General features: G+C 34.5%; 1 protein-coding gene and 1 non-coding gene across 2 annotated transcripts; one reads left to right on the top strand and one right to left on the bottom strand.

Moving 5' to 3' along the window:
* Positions 1–2,097: 2,097 nt before the first annotated feature.
* Positions 2,098–2,203, bottom strand: LOC141694780 (small nucleolar RNA R71). The gene has a single exon (XR_012564063.1). It is a non-coding gene; the product is annotated as a small nucleolar RNA R71 (small nucleolar RNA).
* Positions 2,204–5,788: 3,585 nt separating this feature from the next.
* Positions 5,789–9,399, top strand: LOC141690942 (glyceraldehyde-3-phosphate dehydrogenase, cytosolic-like). Its single transcript, XM_074495696.1, has 6 exons — positions 5,789–5,962; positions 6,126–6,272; positions 6,899–6,989; positions 7,841–7,965; positions 9,117–9,244; positions 9,354–9,399. Exons 1-6 carry the CDS (start codon positions 5,789–5,791, stop codon positions 9,397–9,399), a joined length of 711 nt encoding a protein of 236 aa, XP_074351797.1.
* The last annotated feature ends 14,137 nt before the right edge of the window (positions 9,400–23,536 follow it).

The raw sequence follows: 23,536 nt of genomic DNA, 5'->3' as shown, positions 1-23,536 counted from the left end.
ACTCAAGTTATTGGTATTTTTAACGTGTTTTGTAGTTTTTTTGCATTTCAGGAATTTATCAGGAATACAAGTGAATTGGAATTGATTTGATGCCAATATGGTGTTACGATGGTGTCTAGAATAAAGGCTTGTGAAAAGACCAACTCAATGAAGCAATAAAAGAAGAAAGCAAAAGTTTTTCGAGAAGGACAGCGTGCCCGCGCTTTGATAGCGCGCGACCGCGCTTAAGAAGCAGAAACTCAGTGCGCCCGCGCTGGTTAAGTGCGTGGCCGTGAAAGGTCGGGGAAATAAAATCCTGATTCTTGTGGACTTTTGGTTTGTTGGACTTCTACTATACATGGGCTACTATATATACATAAATAAAGGTCATTTTTTAATAACAAGACATACCAAAGATCAAGGAGAAGGCGTAAGAAGACCATATAGCACAATTCAACCAAAGCGAAGACGATCTAGTTTATACTTGTGATTCTTTGTTATCAGTTGTAACTTTGGATGCTAGTTTTCTTATTCGTGAACCTATACTCTTGTTTCGTACTTGGTTTATTATTTATTCAGTATAAAGACTATGTTTATTATCTCATGCTTTCATCGGAACCCACGTTAATGATGAGTCCGATTATAGGCTAATCATTATCGTGGGTTTGTAGCAGATTTATTTATGGATTTCTTTAGTTAATTTGTTTAAATGCCTTAGTGTGTGGTGATTGTATGATAACCTAGTATTGGTTGTGCTTATTCGTCTTATGCACGTCACAAACTTATAAGATAACATGTTAATCTTTAATTAATCGACAGTAAATTTAAGGATTTAGAACTTGCCATGCTAGCATAGGTTCATGTATTTTTTATGCATGACTCGTAGGTAATTTTAACCATCTTACTTCCCCTAAGTAATACCGATAGATAACTTGTGCATTAAGCCATTATGTTGTCAAATTCTATAGACATATAGGGTCTCAATATAATTGGTGTCTATTCAGCTTCTATCTCTTTTGTGGATGTCTGGTAGTATGTTATTCTTGCAACGAAAGTTGGCGTTTATAAGTTTCGTGTTATTTGATTAGTGTCATCACCATTATATACTAAGGTTAAGAACAATAAGCCTATTCAATGAAGTATTTAATGAAGTTAGAATCCCATGTTTGTGTCATATAGTATTCAACTCTCTTTAATCTCTTAGTGAATGTTATTTAATATACACTCTCAATAGTTAATCTTAGTTATAATCAATCCAACTTGTTATTCATCTTTGCATTGAATAATAGCCATATCATTGTTGCATAAGTGCATCAATCATAAAGTTAACCTAAACCAGTCTCTGTGAGAATGAACTAGAAAAAATTCTATATGACTTGCGAACGCGTATACTTGCGTGAATTATTAGCGTGTGTTTTAGCCCTAACAAGTTTTTGGTGCCGCTGTCGGGGACTCGGTGTTAAATTTTAGTTTATGTGTTGGTCATCAGTGATCGTTAAAGTTTATTGGCTCGGACATTGTTACTTACCTACTCTTTTTCTTGTTGTGTTTCAGGTACTCTAGCGAGCGTGTATACATACGCGTTCACGGTCTCGTAAGAGAACTCGGGATCAATCCGAGGAAGAAGTTGTAGTGGTTCATCGGCAAGTTTTTGAGGAAGAAGAGAAAGTCGAGGACGAAGAGAAACTAGATGAAGAAGAGAAGGTTGAGGAAGCAACTTTAGTAGTGATGGGAGATCAAGCAGAAATTCCGAAGGCTTTGATGGACTATTCTCAGCCTAAGATCAATGATATTTAGTCAAGCATTATTAGGCCAGCCATCTCGGCTAACTCCTTTGAGATCAAGTCAAGCACGATTCAGATGATACAAAATTCAGTTCAGTTTGGGGGTTCTCCGATAGAAGACCCCAACATGCACGTCATGGATTTCATCGAGATTTGTGACACTTTCAAGTTCAATGGGGTGACTGAAGATGCTATCAAGCTTCAACTCTTCCCATTCTCTCTGAGGGATAAAACAAAGTGCTGATTATATTCTCTACCACTAGGGTCTATCACCAAATGGGAGGATCTTTCTCAAAAGTTTCTCACTAAAATCTTTCTTATGGCAAATAATGCTACAATCAGGAATGCAATCACTCAGTTTGTACAACAATCTGGAGAATCTCTGTGTAAGGCTTGGGATCACTTAAGGAGATGCTAAGGAAGTTCCCACACCATGGCATGCCTGATTGGATGATTATAAACTATTTCTATAATGGTTTAGGCGCACAGTTTGGAGCGTCTGGTGGAGCCTTATGGGAAAAAAGTTATAATGAAGCTTATGAGTTGATTGAGCTAATGGAAGCTAATAAATACCAGAATCTAACGCAAAAAATGTTACAAGGCAAGGTAGCAGGAATTCTGGAAGTGGATACAGCTACTGCTATAGCTGCTCGATCTTAAGCTTTGACGATGAAGGTGGACTATTTGGCTAATTATGGAGTTAATCAAATCACTAGTGTTAGTGAGCTTTGTGCGGGGGCACATGAAACTGAGCAGTGTGCTATTTCTAGCGAATCAGCTCAATTTGTGAACAACTTTCAGAGATCACAACAGCAAGCTCCAGCCACCTATCATCCGAACAACTATAATCATCCTAACTTCAGCTGGAGCAACAATCAGAATGCGGTGCAACAACCTTATCATCCATACACAGAAAAGCAGTATAACCCTCCTGGTTTCCAATAACCACAATATGCCCCTAGGCAACAACTTCAACTTCAGCAGTTACCTCAAGTTAATGAAAAATCTGATTTGGAGGAGTTGAGGCTTATGTGCAAGAGCCAAGCTGTTTCTGTTAAGACCTTGGTGAATCCGATTGGGCAGATTGCTAATGCATTACTAAATCATCAACCTGGCACACATCCTAGCGATACTGAAGTGTCAGGCAAAAAGGAAGCTAAGGAGCATGTTAAGGAAATTACATTGAGTTTCGGAAAGGTTGTAAATCCTGAAAAACCTAAAACTCTAGAAAATAAGATGTGGCTGAAGACTAAGTGTAGAAGGAAGCAGAAGTGGAACCAAGGAAGACTATTGTTGAGCACACTCCTCCTGAGGGTAATACAGGGGAGAAACAGATATATCCTCCACCTTCCGTTCCTAAGAGGCTGTAGAAGGAAAAGATAGATAAGCAGGTTGAGAAGTTTCTAAAGGTGTTCAAGAAACTTTAAATCAACATACCTTTCGATGAAGCTCTTGAACAAATGCTTAGTTACTTGAAGTTCATGAAAGGTATTCTCTCTAGGAAAGTGAAGCTTGATAACTTTGAGACCATTACTCTCACGGTGGAATGCAGTGCTGTGTTGCAACAGAAGTTTCCTCTAAAGCTTAAAGATCCTAGAAGCTTCACTATTCCTTGCACCATTGGAAAAGTGTCGTTAGACAAATGTCTATGTGACTTGGGAGCTAGCATCAATCTGATTCCCTTGTCAATCTTCAAGAACTTGGACTTACCTGATCCAAAGCCTACTTATATGACTTTGCAGTTGGCCGACCGTTCTATTACATTTCCACGAGGTATTTTTGAGGATGTCTTGCTCAAGGTGGATAAACTCATCTTTCCTGCTGATTTTGTAATTCTTGATTTCGAGGTGGATAAGAAGATTCCCATAATCTTGGGAAGACCTTTCTTGGCGGCTGAACCTTGATAGATGTGTACAAGGGTGAGCTCACCATGCGAGTGTTGGATCAGGATGTAACTTCTAATGTGTTCAATGCCATGAAATTCCCTACGGAAAAATGAGGAGTGTTTCAAGATGGAGATGGTCGATTCTGTGGTTACTACAGAACTTGATTGTTTGCTAAGGTCAGATGCCTTAGAAAAGGCCTTATTGGGGAATTCTGATAGTGAAGATGACGAAGGTGATGAGCATTTGCAATATTTGAATGCTTCTCCCTCGAAGCGAAAGATGGATATGCCTTTTGAATCTCTTGGGTTGGAGGAGCTGAAAAGTTCTCCAAAGCGCCTCAAGCCATTGATTGAGGAAGCTCCTACTCTTGAGCTTAAACCTTTACCTGAATAATTGAGGTATGCATTTTTACTTCATGAGTTTGAATTAGAGATCAAGGACAGATTAGGGACTGAAAATCAAGTCGCCATCATCTCTCGCATTTAGAGGATCCAAATGCAGCTTCACAAGAGAAGTCTTTGATTAATGAATCTTTTCCTGATGAACAATTATTTGGAGTGCAAGTAGAAGAACCGTGGTTCGCCGATATTATGAACTACCTTGTGAGTAACGTTATGCCTCCAGATTTGACTTACGCTCACTACAAGAATAATGTCAATAGACATCACACATTAGACATCGGTTAACTTTGCCACTGATGTTAAAAGAAGTATTGACATTACCCCGTGTTTTTGTGATGTCTTTGTTCTTTGTAGACATCGGTTATAATTATACCGATGTCTAAAATTCACCAAAAAAAATAAATTGCGCCCACCTTTTCTTTCCCCCCTTAGTCAAATTTTCATTTAGTTTTAATTCTAAATTCCCCCCAATCCCAAAATTCTCCCCCCTTACCAAATTTGAGTTCCCCCAAATCAATCTTCAGACACAAAATCAAACCTCTCTCTGTCTCGAACCTCTCTCTCTCTCTCGATCGAACCTCTCTCCCCTCACAATCTCTCTGAACTCCGGCCATCATCTCACCATCACAATCTCTCGAACCTCTCTCTCTCGAAACTCTCTCCCTCTCGAACTGGAACCTCTCTCTCTCTCTGAACCTCTCTCTGCTCTCAATCTCTCCGTTAAGCCTCTTTCAGTTAACCTCTCTACTTCGGTAAGAATTGTATCTACTTGAATCGAACTGGTCTTCTCTGCATGAAGACCAGTAAGTTGAGGAGTTTTGAATTTAAAACTCTAATTTTGTTAATTGTGGTTTTTTCTAATTCGAAACCCTTATTTTTTTATTAATTTAGTATCTAAACTTATTGCTAATACTTTTCTTCTTGTTGTATACATGACCTAATCTGAGAAAAAAATTTAAAACTTTAGGTAATTTTGGTGTTTTTGTTTGTTCATTTGTATTTTTGTTTGTTTTTTTATTTTTGTAAATTGTGTAAAGTTAACGATCCTTTCATCTCTACTGATTACATGGTATATTTTAACTTTAATCCTCATTTTTTTGCTTTAGTTGTTATTTGTGATTTGATTTAGTGTTATTTGTCTAATTTTGCTCGTTATAAATGCTAATATATTATTTTATTACATATATGATTAGGTTTTAAATGTTTTGATTTGGTGTTTGGTGCTTGTTATAGATTTATCTCCTTTATTTTATAGACAAGTTATCGAAACTAAGTTGTTTGTATGCGCACTCTGCCCGGGTACAAGAGGATCATGACAGTGTTACTATAGATTTATTTTAAGTTTCTATATGTTCTAGAGTGGATGATTTATATTTTTACTTGTAAAACTGCATAATGGAACTTTACTAGAAACTAATAAATTGCCTTGTCACTTGAAAATCTTTGAACACAAGTTTACTCTAACTGTTGAAATTGTCTTTAACTTGTAAGTTATTTATAGACAGTTATCGTTGTTATAAGGCTGGATCAGAACTTGAATGCAAGATTGAATGATTATAATAGATATATATTTTAACGATTGTGTTCTGGTCAAATCTCAGTCAATTTGAAATTGACTGTGTATGCTTACAAGTTGGTGTTAGTTTTGAATTTAACAACTAAGATTGATCTTCCTTGTTTGCTTTTGCGAAAGTGAAACTGATTATTGTTTGTTGTTTATTGTTTGTCGTAGACATATATGTTCAAGTATGACAGTGTCCATGGTTCCTGGAAGCATCATGAACTCAAAGTTAAGGATGAGAAGACCCTTTCATTTGGTGAGAAACCTGTTGTTGTCTTTGGTTCAAGGTATGGGTTAAATGATATAATGCTCACAATATTGTTGTTAGCCGTACATGTCAGTTCTTTTCAGGTATGTTTTTATGTATTGACATGAGTATTTTCTGTGGGGAAAGTGTTTTGTATCGGGGAATAGTTTATTAGGTACTAATATTTGCCTATTAAATTTAATCTTGTATTTTGGTGAAGTAATTTCACGAAAGGTATATTGATTGGACTTCTATCTTATTTCTCAGGGAGGTGCAAAGAAGGTCATAATATATGCCCCTAGCAAAGATGCTCCTATGTTTGTTGTTGGTGTCAATGAGAAGGAATACAAATATGACCTCCATATTGTTTCCAATGTTAGTTGCACCACAAATTGCCTTGCTCCCCTTGCTAAGGTAAATAATTATCTGAACGTTGGAATAATATTAATTTGTTTATGTCTGAATGTTGTTGTTTGACTTGGTTTGGAAGTGTAGCAAACTTTCTTGAGTTATTTTAGGAGTTTGAATAAGTCTTGGCAATATAGCTGCAGTAGTTGAGTTAGTGTAGGAGTGCTCCTGGTTTGTAGGATTACTTTGTTTCTGTTTTGTTTCCAGTAGATATAAGTGTTTGTACTCCGGTTTGATAATAATAAGATCAATACATTCCTCCTGTTGAGTCTTGGTGAAACCATTTTAATTGTAATTCTTTCATTAGTCAGTCGGTATTGTGATTAAAAGAAAACAGATTTTAAATGACACTGGACAAGATATTGTGTGAACTAGAATGAGGTGCCCAATCCCTAAATAAAAAATTCTTATGATGTAGAGTAAACATGGTTATAATCCCAGTTAGGGTTCAAATTATTCAAATATTGAATTTTATATAAGTTTGAATGTTGAAGTCAAAATATTAAATGTTTGGGATCTATCTCATGCATGTAAATATGAGGTTCTAAATTGTTATTTGGTTTATAACTGAATGATGAAGCAAACTGCTCCTTTTTAAATTCCTATGGATATATTTTGGTATCTTTCCTCAGGTTGTGCTCCAGGTACTTGAGCTGCATGCAGTGATAGCGAGAGAACCAAAGCGTTTTCGGCAGCTTGCTGTATTTTTAGTCCATAATTTTCGTATTGACAATTCTTTGCTAGAAAAGTGAGTTCTCTCCCCATTCTCCTAGTTAGTACCCAAGTAGCCAAAGCGTTTTCGACAGCTTGCTGTATTTTTAGTCTAGAATTTTCATATTGACAATTCTTTGCTAGAAAAGTGAGTTCCCTCCCCATTCTCCTAGTTAGTACCCAAGTAGCTGATATCCTTTGTGTAAGCTCCACTATTTTTGGATCAGTGATTTTTTTTATTTTATTTCTAGACGCGGTGCTTTGATAATATGACGACTTTGTGTACTTCTGGATGCTGAAAGAGTTTACCGTGAACTGTCCACAATACTCAGGGTGAATCTGACCTGGATTTTGCATCTATAATGGTTCAAGTTACAAAATGAAAAATCTATAAATTGTCATAGTTATTCGGTGTAATATATACATTTCTATGTTATAACTTTTTAGTCCAGTGCTTTAGTTTCATTAGCTATGGTGTGTATGGTTTTAAAAAAAAATAAAGTTATGGTAACAATGAGGAAAACCAAACACCACAGTACTTTGATAATATTTCGTGTGAAGTTACCTCCCATCTACCCAAATATAAACAAATGTAATGGTGTACAATAGAAGGTTTCGGGGTTAATGTCTTAGTGACACAGTTTAGCATTTTTAATTTATATTGCAGGCTTTGAATTTTATTTTACTTACTTCAACTGAGTTATCATACCTTCGAGATATACTCAAAATATCCTTGGTCAATGCAGCTAGAAAAGACTTGTATCTCTCCTTGTATGCATGGTGGTGCCATTTCTCTATTTATATTTTAACTTGTGTTATTATTTTATTGCTTTGACCCTGTGGACGTATTAATTCTTGTATAGTTGTGGGAAGAGATACCCTATACGTATACGGAGGTATGATGAAAGTTAGGGATCGTCAAATAACACTTGACGGTCTATATGCTCTTAATCTCAGTAAACTTGACGAGTGGAAGTGCCTCATAGAGGTACGTAATGACCTCTTTTGTCTTTTATTTTCTTTTGAAAATATGGTGAAGCTGCCAATAGGCAGAGCTGATCATGCCAAAGCAAATCTGTCTGGTCACATTCAAGCCTGTTGATATGTTTTCAAATTAAATCATTGTATTTCGTACAATATAGTTGCAAAATTAAAATTGCAATTTGCAACATTAGCGTTTCATTAGGGAATTTAACTTTATCGCCAGTATATAACCTTTTGTAGTCAGGTCTTGTTATGAAGCCCATGCCTTCTTAAATAATTTAAGTAGTAAATTACTTATTAAATGTCTCCTTACACCGAATTGTTCACTTTCTTCTTTATTTTCCTTTGAAAAACTCTTGCAAATATTATTTTTTTGCATAATTTGAAATCCTTGTTATAGCTAGTCTAATGCCACATATTTTTTCTAATAATCATTAATATGAGCATTAATGTTAAATGATACTCATACTTGTTAATTTTGTGTATATGAGGTTTGTGGTGCTTTGAAAGATGTGTACAATATTAAATAATAAAATTTGTAATTCAGAGTGTTCTCTTCTTACCTAAAAAATATTGGCATTGATATGCTTATCTACAGACTTATCATCATGCAAGTTCTGTCATCCAGTCTTTGGTTGAAGAGTATATAAATGTTAAGTTTTTGGTTCAATTGGACAAACGCGGTACTGATACTCTTCGTTTTGGCCTGTATTATTGCGCCTGTCTTTGCTTTACATGTTATTAATATCTGATGATTATTTCAGGAGCTTTGTACTAGGCACAAATCCACAACGGCTGAATTTCTCTCTAAGAACTATGGGACATGTGGTATGATTCACCAGTATATATACTTAATTCAATCAGCACGGAAAATGAGACTTTATGGGTGATAGCAGGTGAGCTTGCGGGTTGTCGTTTCTTTCATTTATTTCATTTTTGTGGCTCAGCACTACATATTTTATTTGTGAGACCAAACCTTTTAAGCATAGGCTGTATTGTGAAACTGGGGAAGTTGTTTACTCAATTGCTCTATGAACTGCCTTACTACAGCTCACCTTTGGAACCATGTAACATCATAATACGTTAAGTTAGTTCGTATTTAAGAAGGCTCTCAGCAAATTGTTTGATTCACTATGAAATGAATATAAAATGCAGCATCCATCTTTATTTGTGGTCGAACTTAAATTTTTTAGGTCAAGCATCTTTGATGCCAAAGCAGGAATTGCTCTAAATGATAACTTTGTCACGTTTGTTTCGTGGTATGACAATGAATGGGGATACAGGTAAATTATCGTTCTCATCTAATTGTGATTTTTGGTTCAGTTGTTTCTCTTATGAGCAAAGTTGACTGTTAAATTCTTTTACATATTTCTTTTTGGGTGGTTAATGCAGCACCCGTGTGGTTGATTTGATCGTGCACATGGCATATGTCCACTAAGTGGGGGATCGTATTTGCTTGCTTGGGATAAAGCGGCTTGCTCATCTTGTCCTCTGCAGTTGTTGAGATATCTAGATAATGGGAACTTATATGGGCCCTTGTTGTCTTGTGTAGAGAGGATTTGTGTCTCATATTTTGAAGAGTGTTCAAAACAGGATAGTGAAAAAACTATCTTACAATTTTCATTAGACTGAATGTCTTTAGTTGGTTTCTCGAGAATATAATAGTTTAGATTTCAGATCATATGTTTTACTATTTTGGTTGACGTTCTGAGACAACAATTATACAATTAGTGATATAAAACTTTACACAATTTGGTCTATAAACTTCTTACACATCACTTTCAATTAAGAAAAGATGATGTCAAAAAAGATAATGTACATCACTTTAAGGTAAAAAACTGATGTCAAAGAAATTCAGGTTCAGGTCTAAATGAAACATATAAATCACTTTTGTTTAAGATAAACCTGATGTCAAGTAACATTATAAACATCACTTTTAACCAAACAAAACTGATGTCAAAAAACATAATGTACATCAGTTTCAGATAAACAACTGATGTTAAAGACTAACATGTTCAAGTCTAAATATTAAATAGACATCACTTCATTGTAGAAAATACTGATGTCTATACGCTAAATTAGACATCACCTTTCATTAAAGAAACTGATGTTTAATATGTCATTTTACATCACCTCTCTCAAAATTATCGATGTTTTTGTGACAAAAAACATAGCTCAATATATGTTTAATATGTTTTAATAGGTGTAATTTAGTTATTAAAAAATTTTGTTATAGCATTTTTTGTAAAAAATCATCACATAGACATTAGTGTTTTTCACTAAAATCGATGTTTTTGTACAAAAAACATAGCTCATGATATGTTTAACATGTTTAATTAGGTGTAATTGAGTTATTAAATAATTTATTTATAGCATTTTATGTAAATAATCAACACATAGACATCTGTTTTTTAACTAAAATCGATGTCTAATCGAGTATATACATCGGATATTCACCGATGTCTAGAATAGACATCGCCGACATCAACATCAGTTGGGAAACATCATAGACATCGGTCAAAAAGCAATGTCTATGGACTTTTTTCTTGTAGTGGCTCAAAGGAAGAAGTTTTTACATGAAGTAAAGTGGTACATGTGGGATGAGCCGTTTCTTTTTCGGGCAAGGAGCTGACAAAATCATCAGGAGATGTATTCCTAACAGCGAAACGGGAGGGATCTTGCGAGATTGCCACTCAACGGCTTATGGAGGACACTATGGTGGAGAAAAGACAGCAGCTCGTATTCGATGGGATGGGTAATATGTCCAAAAGGGATGAGATGCCTCAGTACGCCATAGATTAGATTCTGCAACCATTCACACTGGGGTTGCAAACAAAAGTGTAATAATAGCCTTCTAAACCCATGTCTATCGCAACCCCTATTTTTTGATGTTGCGGTATAGTCAAAATATGTTACCAAAATGACATATATATAAAAATTAAAGATGATTTTTTTTTAATTTGACTAGTTAATAATTATTTACATAGAAATGAGTTAATAATTAAAAAATATATTTTATTTATTTATTAAAGTTAATTATATTAGTGTAGTGATTTATAATATTATATATTGATAAATTGAGCAATTTATAAAACTGAACAAGTCATTGGTGGATTTATTTACAATATTTATATATTTTTTGAATTTCTTAAATTTTTATAAAGAAATATTAAAAAAAATATTTATTTAAAGAAAAGATAATTAATTATTTTAATTTTAATAAAAATAGTTGGACCGGACTATATATTTTGATTAGAGTTTGGGCCTAGAGATGAAATTAGGGGCATGAGCTGGAAATTCAAAGCGGGTGTTTGAAATTTTAACCCCAAGAAAAAGAAGGACGCACATTAGGGTTTATTGAATTGCCTCTCTCCCTCGTCCGTCTTCCTCTCCCTCGGCGTCTCTTTTTCTCAAACTCCAATTAAGAAGAATATGTTCTCCTCAAATCCTAAATTTAACAGTTACAAACTCTTCTTGTTCGACTACTCGTTCTTCTTCTTCTTCTTCTTCTTCTTCTTCTTCTTCAATTATCCTCTTTCGATTTGGTATTATACAGAGTTGTAAAACAGTAAAAGGGTAATTATCTCTTCCCCTTCGATTCTATTCAGATACTCGTGTTTTCTATTATTACATATATATATGTATGTATACGTATGAATTTAGGGATTTTTATTATCAATTTTGATTGTTACTGTCCTTTATTTATTTATTATGGTTTCTGGATTATTTTGTCTAATTTCTTTGGGCAGATTTTAATTCTGCAGTGTTTAGGTTTTCTTTTAGAAATATTTATATACTTTCATCTTTTGAGCAATCAAGGTTTGATGTTCATGTATTACCATTTTACAGATAAAAAAGAACAAGGAATACAAGGATAAAATCATGTCCAACTATCAGGTATAATCATACTGATATTTTGTTAGGTATGGTTAGAGAGTAGTACTTTTGTGGTACTAGAGAATTAATTAGTTACACTTGTTTCAGTTTTTTTATTGGTGTTATAATTTGATATCTATGAAATCGTAAGAAGTTTGGGCTGAACCCAGTTTAAAATATCATAGAGAGGGGGTAGGGTTGTATTGAATATGACCTGAAGAGTTTTGAAAGGGGCTAGGGATGAAGTTGTATAAATAATATGTATATGTGATTCTGAAGTAAATTGCAAATTTTATCTAAGCAGCACTACTCTATAAACATGCTACCCTACGTTAATATTGTTAACACTTAAAACTAGTGTTTAAGCTAGAAAAGCTGGTGTTTAGATCATTCAGTCTACACTCTACATAGAGGAAGCTTATCGAAGTATTATATCAGAACCTTTTCCAGGGATTTTAACATTCGAAATGCTGCAGCCGCATTTCTGTGAAATGCTACTAGATGAGGTACCATCAATTGCTGTTCAAACTTTGATATCCTTCTTCAGTTGCTTTATAGTTTAGTTTTTATGTTTTCTCATCAGGTTCTGATTGCATAGGTAGAACATTTTGAGCGTTGGGTTCGGGATACAAAATTCAGAATTATGTCTGATTTCCGGATATGTGATAGGGTCAGCATTGGACTTGGTGGAAGGGTACAGCAACTGCAATGCACTTTTTATTAAAGGAAATATATTTAGCCTCTGTTTCTATTTTTTAGAATACAAGTGCAGGTTGATGAGGAAGTTTTCGAAACTGTAGTTAAATATGACATTAGGTAATTTGATTTTTATTTATAATATGATTGAATGTCGTTAACCCGCTTCTCGTACTATTGTATGTATATGTGAAGTTTTATGAAGGAAGTAATGTTTCATGCTTGTATTAATGCAGTCCATTTTATAATACAAAACTAGTCCTTTGAGTACTAAATAGTGTTCATGCACAGCATAGGGGAAAGCGTATTAATTGCATGTCTGTGGATTGCTTGCTTTCTTATTTAGTAATGAATAAATTTTATCCTTAGTTCTCTACTAACTTTTGTAATTAACCTTTATTATAGGTTTTGAAGAAGCTAGCTCGCCGTAAACTCCTTAACTATTCTTATTCTATGTAAGTACATGTGTATGCATGTTCTTAAGAATCTGATGATAATGGCTCATTTACCCTTGTTCACGGGGTAAGCCTGCAAATCAATTTATGGGCTCCTCTTTGGTGCTCTAATGTAAAAGTAGGTAGACTTTGGTGTTATTTAATGTGAGCATTGGCAAAGATCTCCTGGACTGAGATATCTTTAGGATGACATTTAAATATATTAGTGAATCTCTACTAATATAAGATAGTGTCTTTATCTAGGATATATACCTACGTATAGTCTCAAACTATCTTTAATGTTTCGACTGAAACTAAAAATACTAATATATTGAGATTCAACTATTTTTTAAGTTTCCCAGATTACTTCCTTTTTTAAGTCGAAGTTAAGTCTTTGTTGCTCCTGATAATGATATTCATAATAACATGAACTAATATATAATTATATTAGTTTATCATATTTTTATTAATTGGCCTTTTGATTCTGGAAAATTTTGAAGCAAATTACGTGGCATGAATAAGTGGAAGAAACTTGATATCCTGTCTCCTGCTGTGGTAACCATTTTAATTAATTAGATTATTGTCATGTTCTCTTTCTGTGAACTGTTTTCAATATTGGTGGTGATTTTCTGCTAGTGCCTCAATAAGGGAGTAAGTACCACTCCTATCTTTCTCATATTTTATGCTCATCTCAACTAATTCACCATTATGAGCTCTGTACTTTGGATAGTATGGTCTGTCAGACTTTACAGAGTAAAGTTTCGTCTATCTTTGAATATCAGATTTTAAATAACTGTAAGCACCATCTGTTGACCTGTTCTTCACTTGAAGTAGAAATAAAACATGTTGCAGTTCTTCAGAATACTTCAATGGAATTGCATTCTTTCTTATCTGGAATACTCTCCCATTTGTCATAAAATAAAGCATTATGTCTTCTTTCAGCTTGGAATTGTAAACCATCTGTACAGACTCTAACTGATTTAGTCTTTCTGGAGTTGTCCCTACTCCTGGTTCAGAAAGAGATGTAGGATCTAAGGTAGAGTTGTTTACTCTTTTGTCATCAGCATTACCTAGTCCTGTTTTATCTCTAGCTTCCTTCCCTTGGAGCAATCTACCCTTAAAAACATTTTTTGATGTCTTCATAGATTGAACAGATTGTTGAGCTTTCGTAAACCCAGGTAGTAGAATTTTTGAAGGTTTAACATGAGTAATGTCAGAGGTTTCCTTTTCTTCTGGTGTCAAGACAACTTGAGCTCTGTCAGAGGTTGCTTGAATATTGCTTTTCTTCTTTAAAATCAGAGTTGCATCTTCATCATATTTTGCTTCCACATCCATAGTTGGCATATATATCTTTACAAGTTCATCAACTTTTGCCTTACCCTTGAATCTAGGATCAACTTCCACCTGTGATTTGGACTTGTCCTTAGATGCCTCAATATTTGTCCTCTCTTTAATCAGAATGCCCTTAGGCTTAGGTGGTTTCTTTGCTGTGTCTTGAGTTTTAGACTTTGACTTACATTTGTCATTTTCATCTTTCAGTCTAATCTCTTCTTCCTTCAGACTTTCAATATCCATGCTGGATTGTCCTTTAGGAACAACCTTTTGGAGATCTCTTCATCAAGTTTCGGAGTTTGTTCATCAAAACTCATCCTTTTACCGGTATCAGAACTTGTTCTTCTCCCAGTATCACAACTTGTTCTTTGACTTGTAGAAAATACACCCATGTGTATCTTGTATTTTCATCAACAATCACAAGTGCATACCTCTTCTTATCAATAGACATAACATTCACTGGACCAAAGAGATCAACATGAAGTAGATGATATAATTCCAGAATGGAGGATCAGTTTTACTCTTGAAAGATGTCTTCCTTTGCTTGGCTTTCTGGCATGAATCACATAATCCATCAGGAGTAAACACTGCACTGGGCAATCCTCTTACAAGATCTTTCCTCACAAGATGATTAATATTATTGAAGTTCAGGTAAGAAAGTCTTTTATGCCGGTTCCAGCTGCCTTCCAAAGATGCTCTAATTAGTAGACAAACTTTTGAATTAACAAAATTTGTGGAGACCCTGGCTTCATATAAACTATCATGTCTCACACTAGTCAATGTGATCTTTCCATCAGACTTACTGACAATTTCACAATGCTCCTTGTAAGAGTTGACATGGTAATCTATGTCACAGATTTGACTAACACTAATCAGATTATGCTTGAGTCCTGCAACTAGAGCTACATTTTCAAGGATGACATTTCCAACTTTAATTTTTCCATATCCCAATATTTTTCCTAAGTTTCCATCCGATTAGGACAACATAAGAAATGCTTGGGCCAGCCTTCTCCTCAAATTCTAATAGCAGGGAGTTATAACTAGTCATTTGTTCTGAGCATCCACTGTCCAATACTAGAGCATTCCTCCTGCCACCCTTTAATTCTATATTTTCGGCCTTAGCATTAGTATTTTCCATGAGAGCATAATTGATCCCATCATCCGAGTCTAATGAATTATCCAAGTTTCTCTTCTTTGAGATCAAATCTTGTTTGTTCTCAGCTCTGGGTTTCCTACAGTTAGCTATAAAGTGTCCAATTCCATCACAGTTGTAACATCTCTCTTTTGACTTGTCAATTTTTCCAGATACTGATTCCTTATTTCTTCTGTTATTTCTCTTATCAGAGTTTGAGGAACTGGAACCTTTTCAGGAAAATCTTCTCCCTTTCCTGAAGTTCTTGTGGACCACCTTCTTGAAACTTTTAACCAGTAGGGTAGCCATATGATTCATATCTTCATTGTTGTTATGATCACTATCAGTATCTGATTTAGTATCAGGAATTGAGTCATCATCAGAATTTGATGATTCAGTATCTGACTTAGCAATCATGGCTTTCCCTTTACAGTAGCTTTTCCTAGCTTTCACATTTGGCTTCTCTTCAACTTTGAGTGCAATTTGTCTAGCTTTTGATCCTTTCCTCTCGCTCATTTGCTCCATCTCTGGTTCATAAGTTTTCAGAACTCCATAGATCTCATCTAGAGGTGTTTCATCAAGTTCAAAGTTATCCCTTATTGATGTGACCTTATAATCCCACTTTTCAGGGAGAGCAAGTAGGAACTTCAGGTTTGAGTCCTCCAAATCACATTCTTTGTCGACAAGGGATAAGTCATTCAGCAACTTCTGAAATCCGTCATAGATCTTGGTTAAGGACTCATTTTTCCTTGAGTCAAATTGCTCATATTCTTGAGTACGTACTATCCTTCTGTTCTTCTTGATAACAGTTGTACCTTGACACTTTACTTCGAAAGCATCCCATATATCTTTTGTTATGTTACATCGAATTGCTCTATTGGACATAACACTATTAAGACTGATGTGCAGGATATGTCTAACCTCGACATTCTTCATGATAGAAGAGATATCTTTAGGAGAGTAGTCCTTCCGGTCTTTGTCTATCATCTTCTCTGGTTCTCCTGCAACCGAGACAGCTACCTTTATTTTTTGTGAGGACCTTCATAGATCATGTTCAGATATTCAGGATCTGTGGCTTCCAAACACATGGCCATCCTGACTTTCCAGATTGGATATTCATGTATCTTCAGGATAGGCACCTTGATTGATTCATACCTACTCATATTACTTCTTATCTATGATGTGGCTGTACTACGCCATAAGTGGCTTATTGTAATGTCACTCCTGGTGTTATAATAGGCCAAAAATTTACAATAGGCCAAAAAAGTGTTACAATTGGTCTATTATAACACTATGGAGCGTTACATCTGTGAGCATTACAATAGACCCTCTATTATAACACTTTTGTTATCTATTGTAACACCAGTAAACGCATTACAACAAGGCCCTATTATAACAATATAATGTCCAAATATAACACCTGATTAGTGTTACAATAGCTTGATTGATTTTTTTTAAACATGGGCCCCACTTATGGGGCCCATCTGTGGGGCCCACTTATGGGGCCCACCTGTTGGGCCCACATAACCTATTGTAACATAAATTTCATAATAATATAACACATTTCACAATTATGTAACACTAAATGTGAGATACTATAATAGTAAATTAGGCTAATGTAACAGTTAATATATAAATTTTTGAAATGCCATTCATGTTTTCAGAAGAATCCCATAATATAAGTCCCGAACATACCACAACTACAAGACCATTCAAATAACTCCCAACTCCATCCACCAAGTCACAACTCCATCCACCAACTAAAATAACTACAGCAAAACAATCTACATTAAAAATCTATTCACCAACCAAAATAACCACCAATACTTAACCATTCAAATAACGATACTAGTTACGAGATTATAATGAAACAAATTGTATGATTACAAAATACTTAAATTGTGTTGCCATCAGGGACTTCAGTGCCTTGACCTCGAGTGCTTTCAGTGCCTGGAGTGTGAGTTCCACTAGAAAAAGGAGTGTCATTCTCATCATGATCACTTGACTCGGTCGCACAACAGTTTTCAACATCAATGTTCACACCCGGATTCGCCTCGCCGAGTTTTTTTAACATCCAGGCCATCTTATCTTGGAGCTTTCTGTTAAACTTGACCTCCAGCTCTTGAGTTATCGGCTTTAAATCAGCAGCAGAAGGTTATGGAGTAGTAGGACCTTTTTCTGAGCCGCCCATATCACCTCTCCTTCCCACCAGCCAATCTGGTCCATGTCTACCACTGGGAAGCAACTCGTTCGCATCGTTCCTTTCTTCCAGCACCTCCTGAATGGAACTCTACAAAAGAAATTTGCAATATATTTGTTAAAGGTAGAACATGTTCAGGGTTATTATTTACCACTAGAAATATGCTTACCATTCGCTTTTCAATGGCTTCGCTATTTGATTTGTACTTGCACCCTGGTTTGCGCTTGCGGCTTTTTAAATACATTTTAGCATCTGATGGAGACATCAAATTTGGGTCTTTATTTTTCTACAATGTACAAAAAACATGTACAGAGCAATGTCAGACTAGTTTGGCACCTAAATTGAATATTTTTTCTTAAACAATTTAAATGATTCCATACCAATTTTTGTCTAACAGCAGCAAGAGGTCTACGACCGAGATTGAGTGGGTCAGCATAAGAAATACGACGGGCTGCATTATCATTTCCTACAATATGTCAAACAGAAAATACATTATTTCAACGCAAATAAATGAAACAGAAAAAGATTGTTAGGTTTAGGTGAAAATGTCTACCAGAGTGTACTCTAAAATTTTCTTCAATTGGCTGATTTCGTTTACTCAATGTAATGACCACCTTTTCATTACTACTCCTTCCGTGAACTTTCTGAACATTCTGATTACAGTCATATTAACGTCACAATTATACATGTGTAATCTTTTTTAGTACTTGGATTTATGCTCCTTGACTATTAATAGAATGAATATGACTGATTCCACCTGTTCAATCAATACACACACAAAGATCAGTTTATCCATTCATGAGTATACAACAGGGGGATAGGAACAGTATTTTTCTAAAACAAACTTGGTCTATGGATATTTATGCTATGAGACGGCGATAATCGATTTCACTTCCTATGAGGACATTGTTACAATGTTCCTCCAACTTCGCCAGCAATTTTAAAAAGATCCCACGCCAATAAAATTTCCAGAATATCAGCCATAAATATAGAGGACCGCCAAAAGAGTTCACAATAAGGGAGAAGCAGAAACATGAGTTAAATAACTCGGTAAAAGTAGAGTATTTAATCTTTGCATATAATTGTTGTGTGCACCTGGTTCAAATCCCGAGGTGCTAGGTTATTGGTGGCAACAAGAACAATCCCGGTGCTCAGCAATCTGCTTAGAATTCCAGATAAGGCCATACTTTCTGTAAATTATGGACTGGGAATCCCATATGCCAATGATCTGAACACTGGAATTACTTAAGGTGGAGAGTTTAACACATTACTAATTGAGAATGAGTAAATAAATCCATCATCATTATTGTTTAAATCATCACAAGGTGGCTTGATACTTGCTGAATTAAGAAAAGAAATTACGTCAATCAAATCAATATAGCATAATTATATCTCTGAAATAATTTAGAGTGCATGAATGTAAGCAGCTTTGTTCTTACAAGATAAAAAATCTTCACTTTGGTTTGTTGTTGTTCATGAGACTATGCTAAAAAGACGTGATAGTGTGCCATTCTTGACCTTGTTCCTGAATCTGCACACGGGAATATGAATGAGAAAAAGTCATAGAAACTAGCAAAGAAAAGAATGAAAATGGATGGTTTTTAAACTTATACCTACAAACCGAGTAAATAGAAGGTTTACCTCATGGGATTTTATTCCTTCTGGTGTTCCGTTAATTGAGTATATTAGAAAAATCCAACAATACATCAGATGTAAAATGCTAATTCATTCGAATAAAACTTATTGCTCCTTGTGATGTAAAAGATCCTATTTAATTTTATTAAAAGGATATTTCACATCATAAGGAGTTTTATTCGAATGAAGTAACTTTTACATCTGAGGCAATGTGAGATTTTAGGCTGCAAAAAGCTTTCCCTCCTCCGCTAGCAGTGTTCTTAACATCTACACCATATGCATATGCACTACAACATCAAAACACAACTTTGACACATTCTACTTAAAACCAATTCACAAATGGACTGCTGGCATATAAAAGGAGAAGACAAAATTAAATACCTTTTTCATTTATTTGTGCAGAGTAGGAAGAATAGGGCTTTTGTACCACTAAAGCTTATAAAAAAAATCATGGCAGATAAACACACATCACTGGGTACTAGTTATACCAATCTCTTCTTATGGACCATCACCATAAGAGATAATTAATCCCAATTTTGATATCACTACCCCCACAAATTCTCAAACAACTCAATTATTTAATTATCACCAAACCCATTCTTTATACTTACCTAAAATCACAGAATAAAAACATAAATTAATCTCTTGAATTACCCATTAGTTAAAAACAACAAATTTACAAGCTAATTACATTAAAAACATATTTTTAATTGAAAAAAGATCAAGAAAATCAAGAATTAACATACCCTTTGTTGGTGTGAACATACCTTTCCACTAACTGTAAAACCAAGAAAGTCCCTTGTTTGTGGATTAGAACCTTATTGGTGTGAAAATCAAGAAAGTCCCTTGTTAGGGCATTAGAGCCTTGTTTCCCACCCTACCGCGAGATCTTTTTGACAGGCCTAAATAAGATAAGAATTTATATTTAGCATACATATGTACAAGAACTTATAAGTTGCACAAAATTTAGTGTTAATAGCTTACATGAGCTACCACCCACACAATCAGTGAAAGCTTGTCTTGTCCTTTATATGTTGAATTATACAGATCCGATATCACATAAACCCTAAAAATCCGATGACAAAATCAAATACATATATTCAATTACCCAATACATATTAAACAGGAACAATACATACCCATAAGTTGTACAGATCCGATGAAAAAATCACATAATATCTTCAATTACCCAATTTGAAACCTTAAAAATCTGCAAAATCAAATAAAGCGAAAAAAGATCGAGATGCACAATACAGCGATTGTGAGGTCGTTTAATCATAGAGGCATCACCATTAAGCGAGATGAGATAAACATAGAGGATAAGCGAGAAGAGGAGGAGGGGAGGGAGAGAATGGAGTGAGATGAGAAGAGGAGGATGGTGTATTTAGTCGGTGTGTTTTCATTTGGGGGGAAATCTACAGCCCAATAATTTACTTAATAATTTTTTTATTTTTATATTTTATATTTTAATTATTATATTATTATTTTTAACAGATTATTATTTATTAAATAAAAAATTATAAAATTAAAATTTATATTTACGTATAAATAAACTTTATACTTTATTATATTATATATTATATTATTAAATTATTAATAACCAAAATATATAAGTTAAAATTAAAATGTATTATATTTTCAATTTAATATTTTTAAAAAGAAAAAAATATATATTATAACAGTAGGTGCTGGTGTTACATGTTGTGCAACACCGTACCTCTCATGCAATACTAGCTTAATAGCTATTTTAACACCAAATCAGTACTGTTACAATAGCATAAGAATTTCTTAGCTATTGCAACGAAAACCATTGCATCAGGCCATCTATGGCGTAGTGTTGGGGTTGTGGCTTCGGATCCAAATTATGTGTTTCTTCTTCTCCCTTGTCTGAAATGGTTGATTAATCTTCATATCTTAAGCTATTTGTACATCAACAACAAGCTCTGATATCAATTCTTAGGCCCTTAAACAACTGTAGAGGAGGGTAAATACAGTTAATATATCCAAATCGACAAATCTTCTACAGAATCGATGTTACAACCGGTATATTCTTAGTTGAATTATGTGTATATATGTTTATATATATCAAGAGCGAGTCAATTATATGCTTGTATGAGTCATAAGGGTCATATTTTATGAGTTGTAAATTAAATATTTATTTGGAAAATTTTGAGAAAAGAAATGCCTTTATTTGAGTAATTTGTGATATATTATTAATGATATTAGTTTATGAAGATTCTTATTATAAAAACTTGTCTTCTCTAAATTTTTGAATGTGATCTCAAAAGTTTCTAAAATCCTAAACTATTTTATGGTGTGACTTTTGTGATTTATAGATTTATATTTTTATTTATAAAATTCCTTCTCAAAAATGATATTTGTTCAATTAGATTAATAATTTGCCATTTACTATGATAACTTTGCATGCAAAAATTCACTCAATTGAAGGGAGGGGTATTATTGTCAAATCCAACCCTACTAACTTAACTTTAGCTAGTCAATTCCTAGATTTCCCTTGTATGAAAACCTTGTTAGTTCTAGAAGAGGGATAAAAAGGTAAATTCTTATTCCGCTATCATCAAAACCTCAACCATATCATCAACTTTTGTCATTTCACCATTTCCACACATCACCTTACCCGCCTCCCTCCTCTTTTCTTTTTCTTGGCCGAAGCCAAGCCCCCCCTTTGTTCATTTTCTTTCATTTTTTCTTCCAAAATTCCTACAATAAATCATCCTCTAAGCTTTGATCACTTGTTTAGTAAGTTAAATATTAAGCGCACTACTTGGTTTAAGCTTGCATGATGAATTTTGATTGAGCCTAATGTTGAAAACCTTAATTCTTATGAGTTTAAGGTTCAAAACAAAGGCAAAGCATCAAGAGTGGAAATGATTAATGGTTGAGGGACTTCCTTGCCATTTTGTATGATCATTTCACTCCTTTCCATTCGGCATTGACTCTTTAGGAGCGGAATGGAGTACAGTTTTATGTTCTTTATTTGTTGATTAAATGCTATGTGGAGAAGTCATGATAAGTGGTGTCTTGTCTAATGATTGCATGTTGATTTAAAGCTAAACTTTTGATGGATCATGATCTTTAAAACCCTTCCATATCATGAAATACTTGGGATATTGTATGTTAAATGATTTCATGTTGAATCTACACTCAAAATCTTAGAGTACTAGGAGTGCATGTTGAAAACTAGACTATATACTTGATTGTGGCCTTAAATTCTATTATATGCCTTTGGTTATAACTTGTTCTTCTAAAAATGAGTATGCTCTATTGATAAGTGAGTTTATTTAGTGGTTGTTATATTTTTAAACTTTGGTTTTTGAAGCAAAACTATGTTGTATTTTCGAAGTAAAGTATTAGCGTTAGTACGCTTATTATGTCTTGATGGTATTCAAATTATGTGGCTATTGTGGAGTATTTATGAGTTTATTTGAGAGTTAATTAGAAGTTGAGTATGTTATATTGATAAGTCTTCAATGATCTTGTTGGGTTTGAGATGGTTCAATTTTAGGAGTTGAAGAAGAAGGGGTTTTTCTAGGAAGTTGAGAGAGTTGTTGTTGCTTGTCTTTTCAAGGAGTTTTGAGAGAGTTTTGGTAAGGTTTTTGGGAGTCTTTGTGACGCCCTCCAAACTCGGGTCAAAAGTTTGGGGCTTACAATACACACCATAATATTTAAACCTGTATATAAAGTATTATATACATTGACCCTTCTGTACACAACCACGGATCGCAACAGGTTAAAGTATGAAAACAAGCCACAACCTTAACTTTTATTACATCGCACCAAAACCCAACTAGTTCAACTTACAATTGCTAATGATATTGTTGTCATAATCTTGCATAACCCACCTACACTATAAAGCTTCTGCTAGCTCGATCCAATTTAACCAAAACCCTAGCTCACACACTGAACAGGGAATCCTCGTTACCAACACTTTCTTCTTCAACTGTTGAAAATATAAAAAAATTGCAAAAGTGAGCTTACTAGCTCAGCAAGTAACACTAGTAGCAGTTGAGGTTAAACAATCACCAATTGAAATGATTCAGAAGAATCAAGTTTCTGAATAAGTAATGATTAGAATTGGAGATTCACTTTTCATTTTAAAAACCAAGGTTAGACTGCTGATTAGTCACGCACTAACCCCGAGCAAGGCTCACAGCTTTGCTCTATATATTGGATCCAAGGCACGCATTGGCCTATTATGACCACGAATCTGGTCTGACCACAAATCTGGTCTGACCACGAATCTGGTCCA

This window comes from Apium graveolens, chromosome 10 (genome assembly GCF_009905375.1).
Source record: "Apium graveolens cultivar Ventura chromosome 10, ASM990537v1, whole genome shotgun sequence".
NCBI lineage: Eukaryota > Viridiplantae > Streptophyta > Magnoliopsida > Apiales > Apiaceae > Apium > Apium graveolens.
Note: the sequence above shows the minus strand (reverse complement) of the source record. Positions and strands in the feature narration are given on the sequence as shown.

What these genes read in the sequence shown, in the direction of transcription:
- LOC141690942 (XM_074495696.1), top strand. Translation starts at nt 5,789, where the DNA reads ATGTTCAAGTATGACAGTGTCCATGGTTCCTGGAAGCATCATGAACTC. An exon ending in TACATGTCAGTTCTTTTCAG is followed by an intron (nt 5,963 to 6,125) that starts GTATGTTTTTAT and finishes CTTATTTCTCAG; the next exon opens with GGAGGTGCAAAGAAGGTCAT. An exon ending in GACAATGAATGGGGATACAG is followed by an intron (nt 9,245 to 9,353) that starts GTAAATTATCGT and finishes TGGTTAATGCAG; the next exon opens with CACCCGTGTGGTTGATTTGA.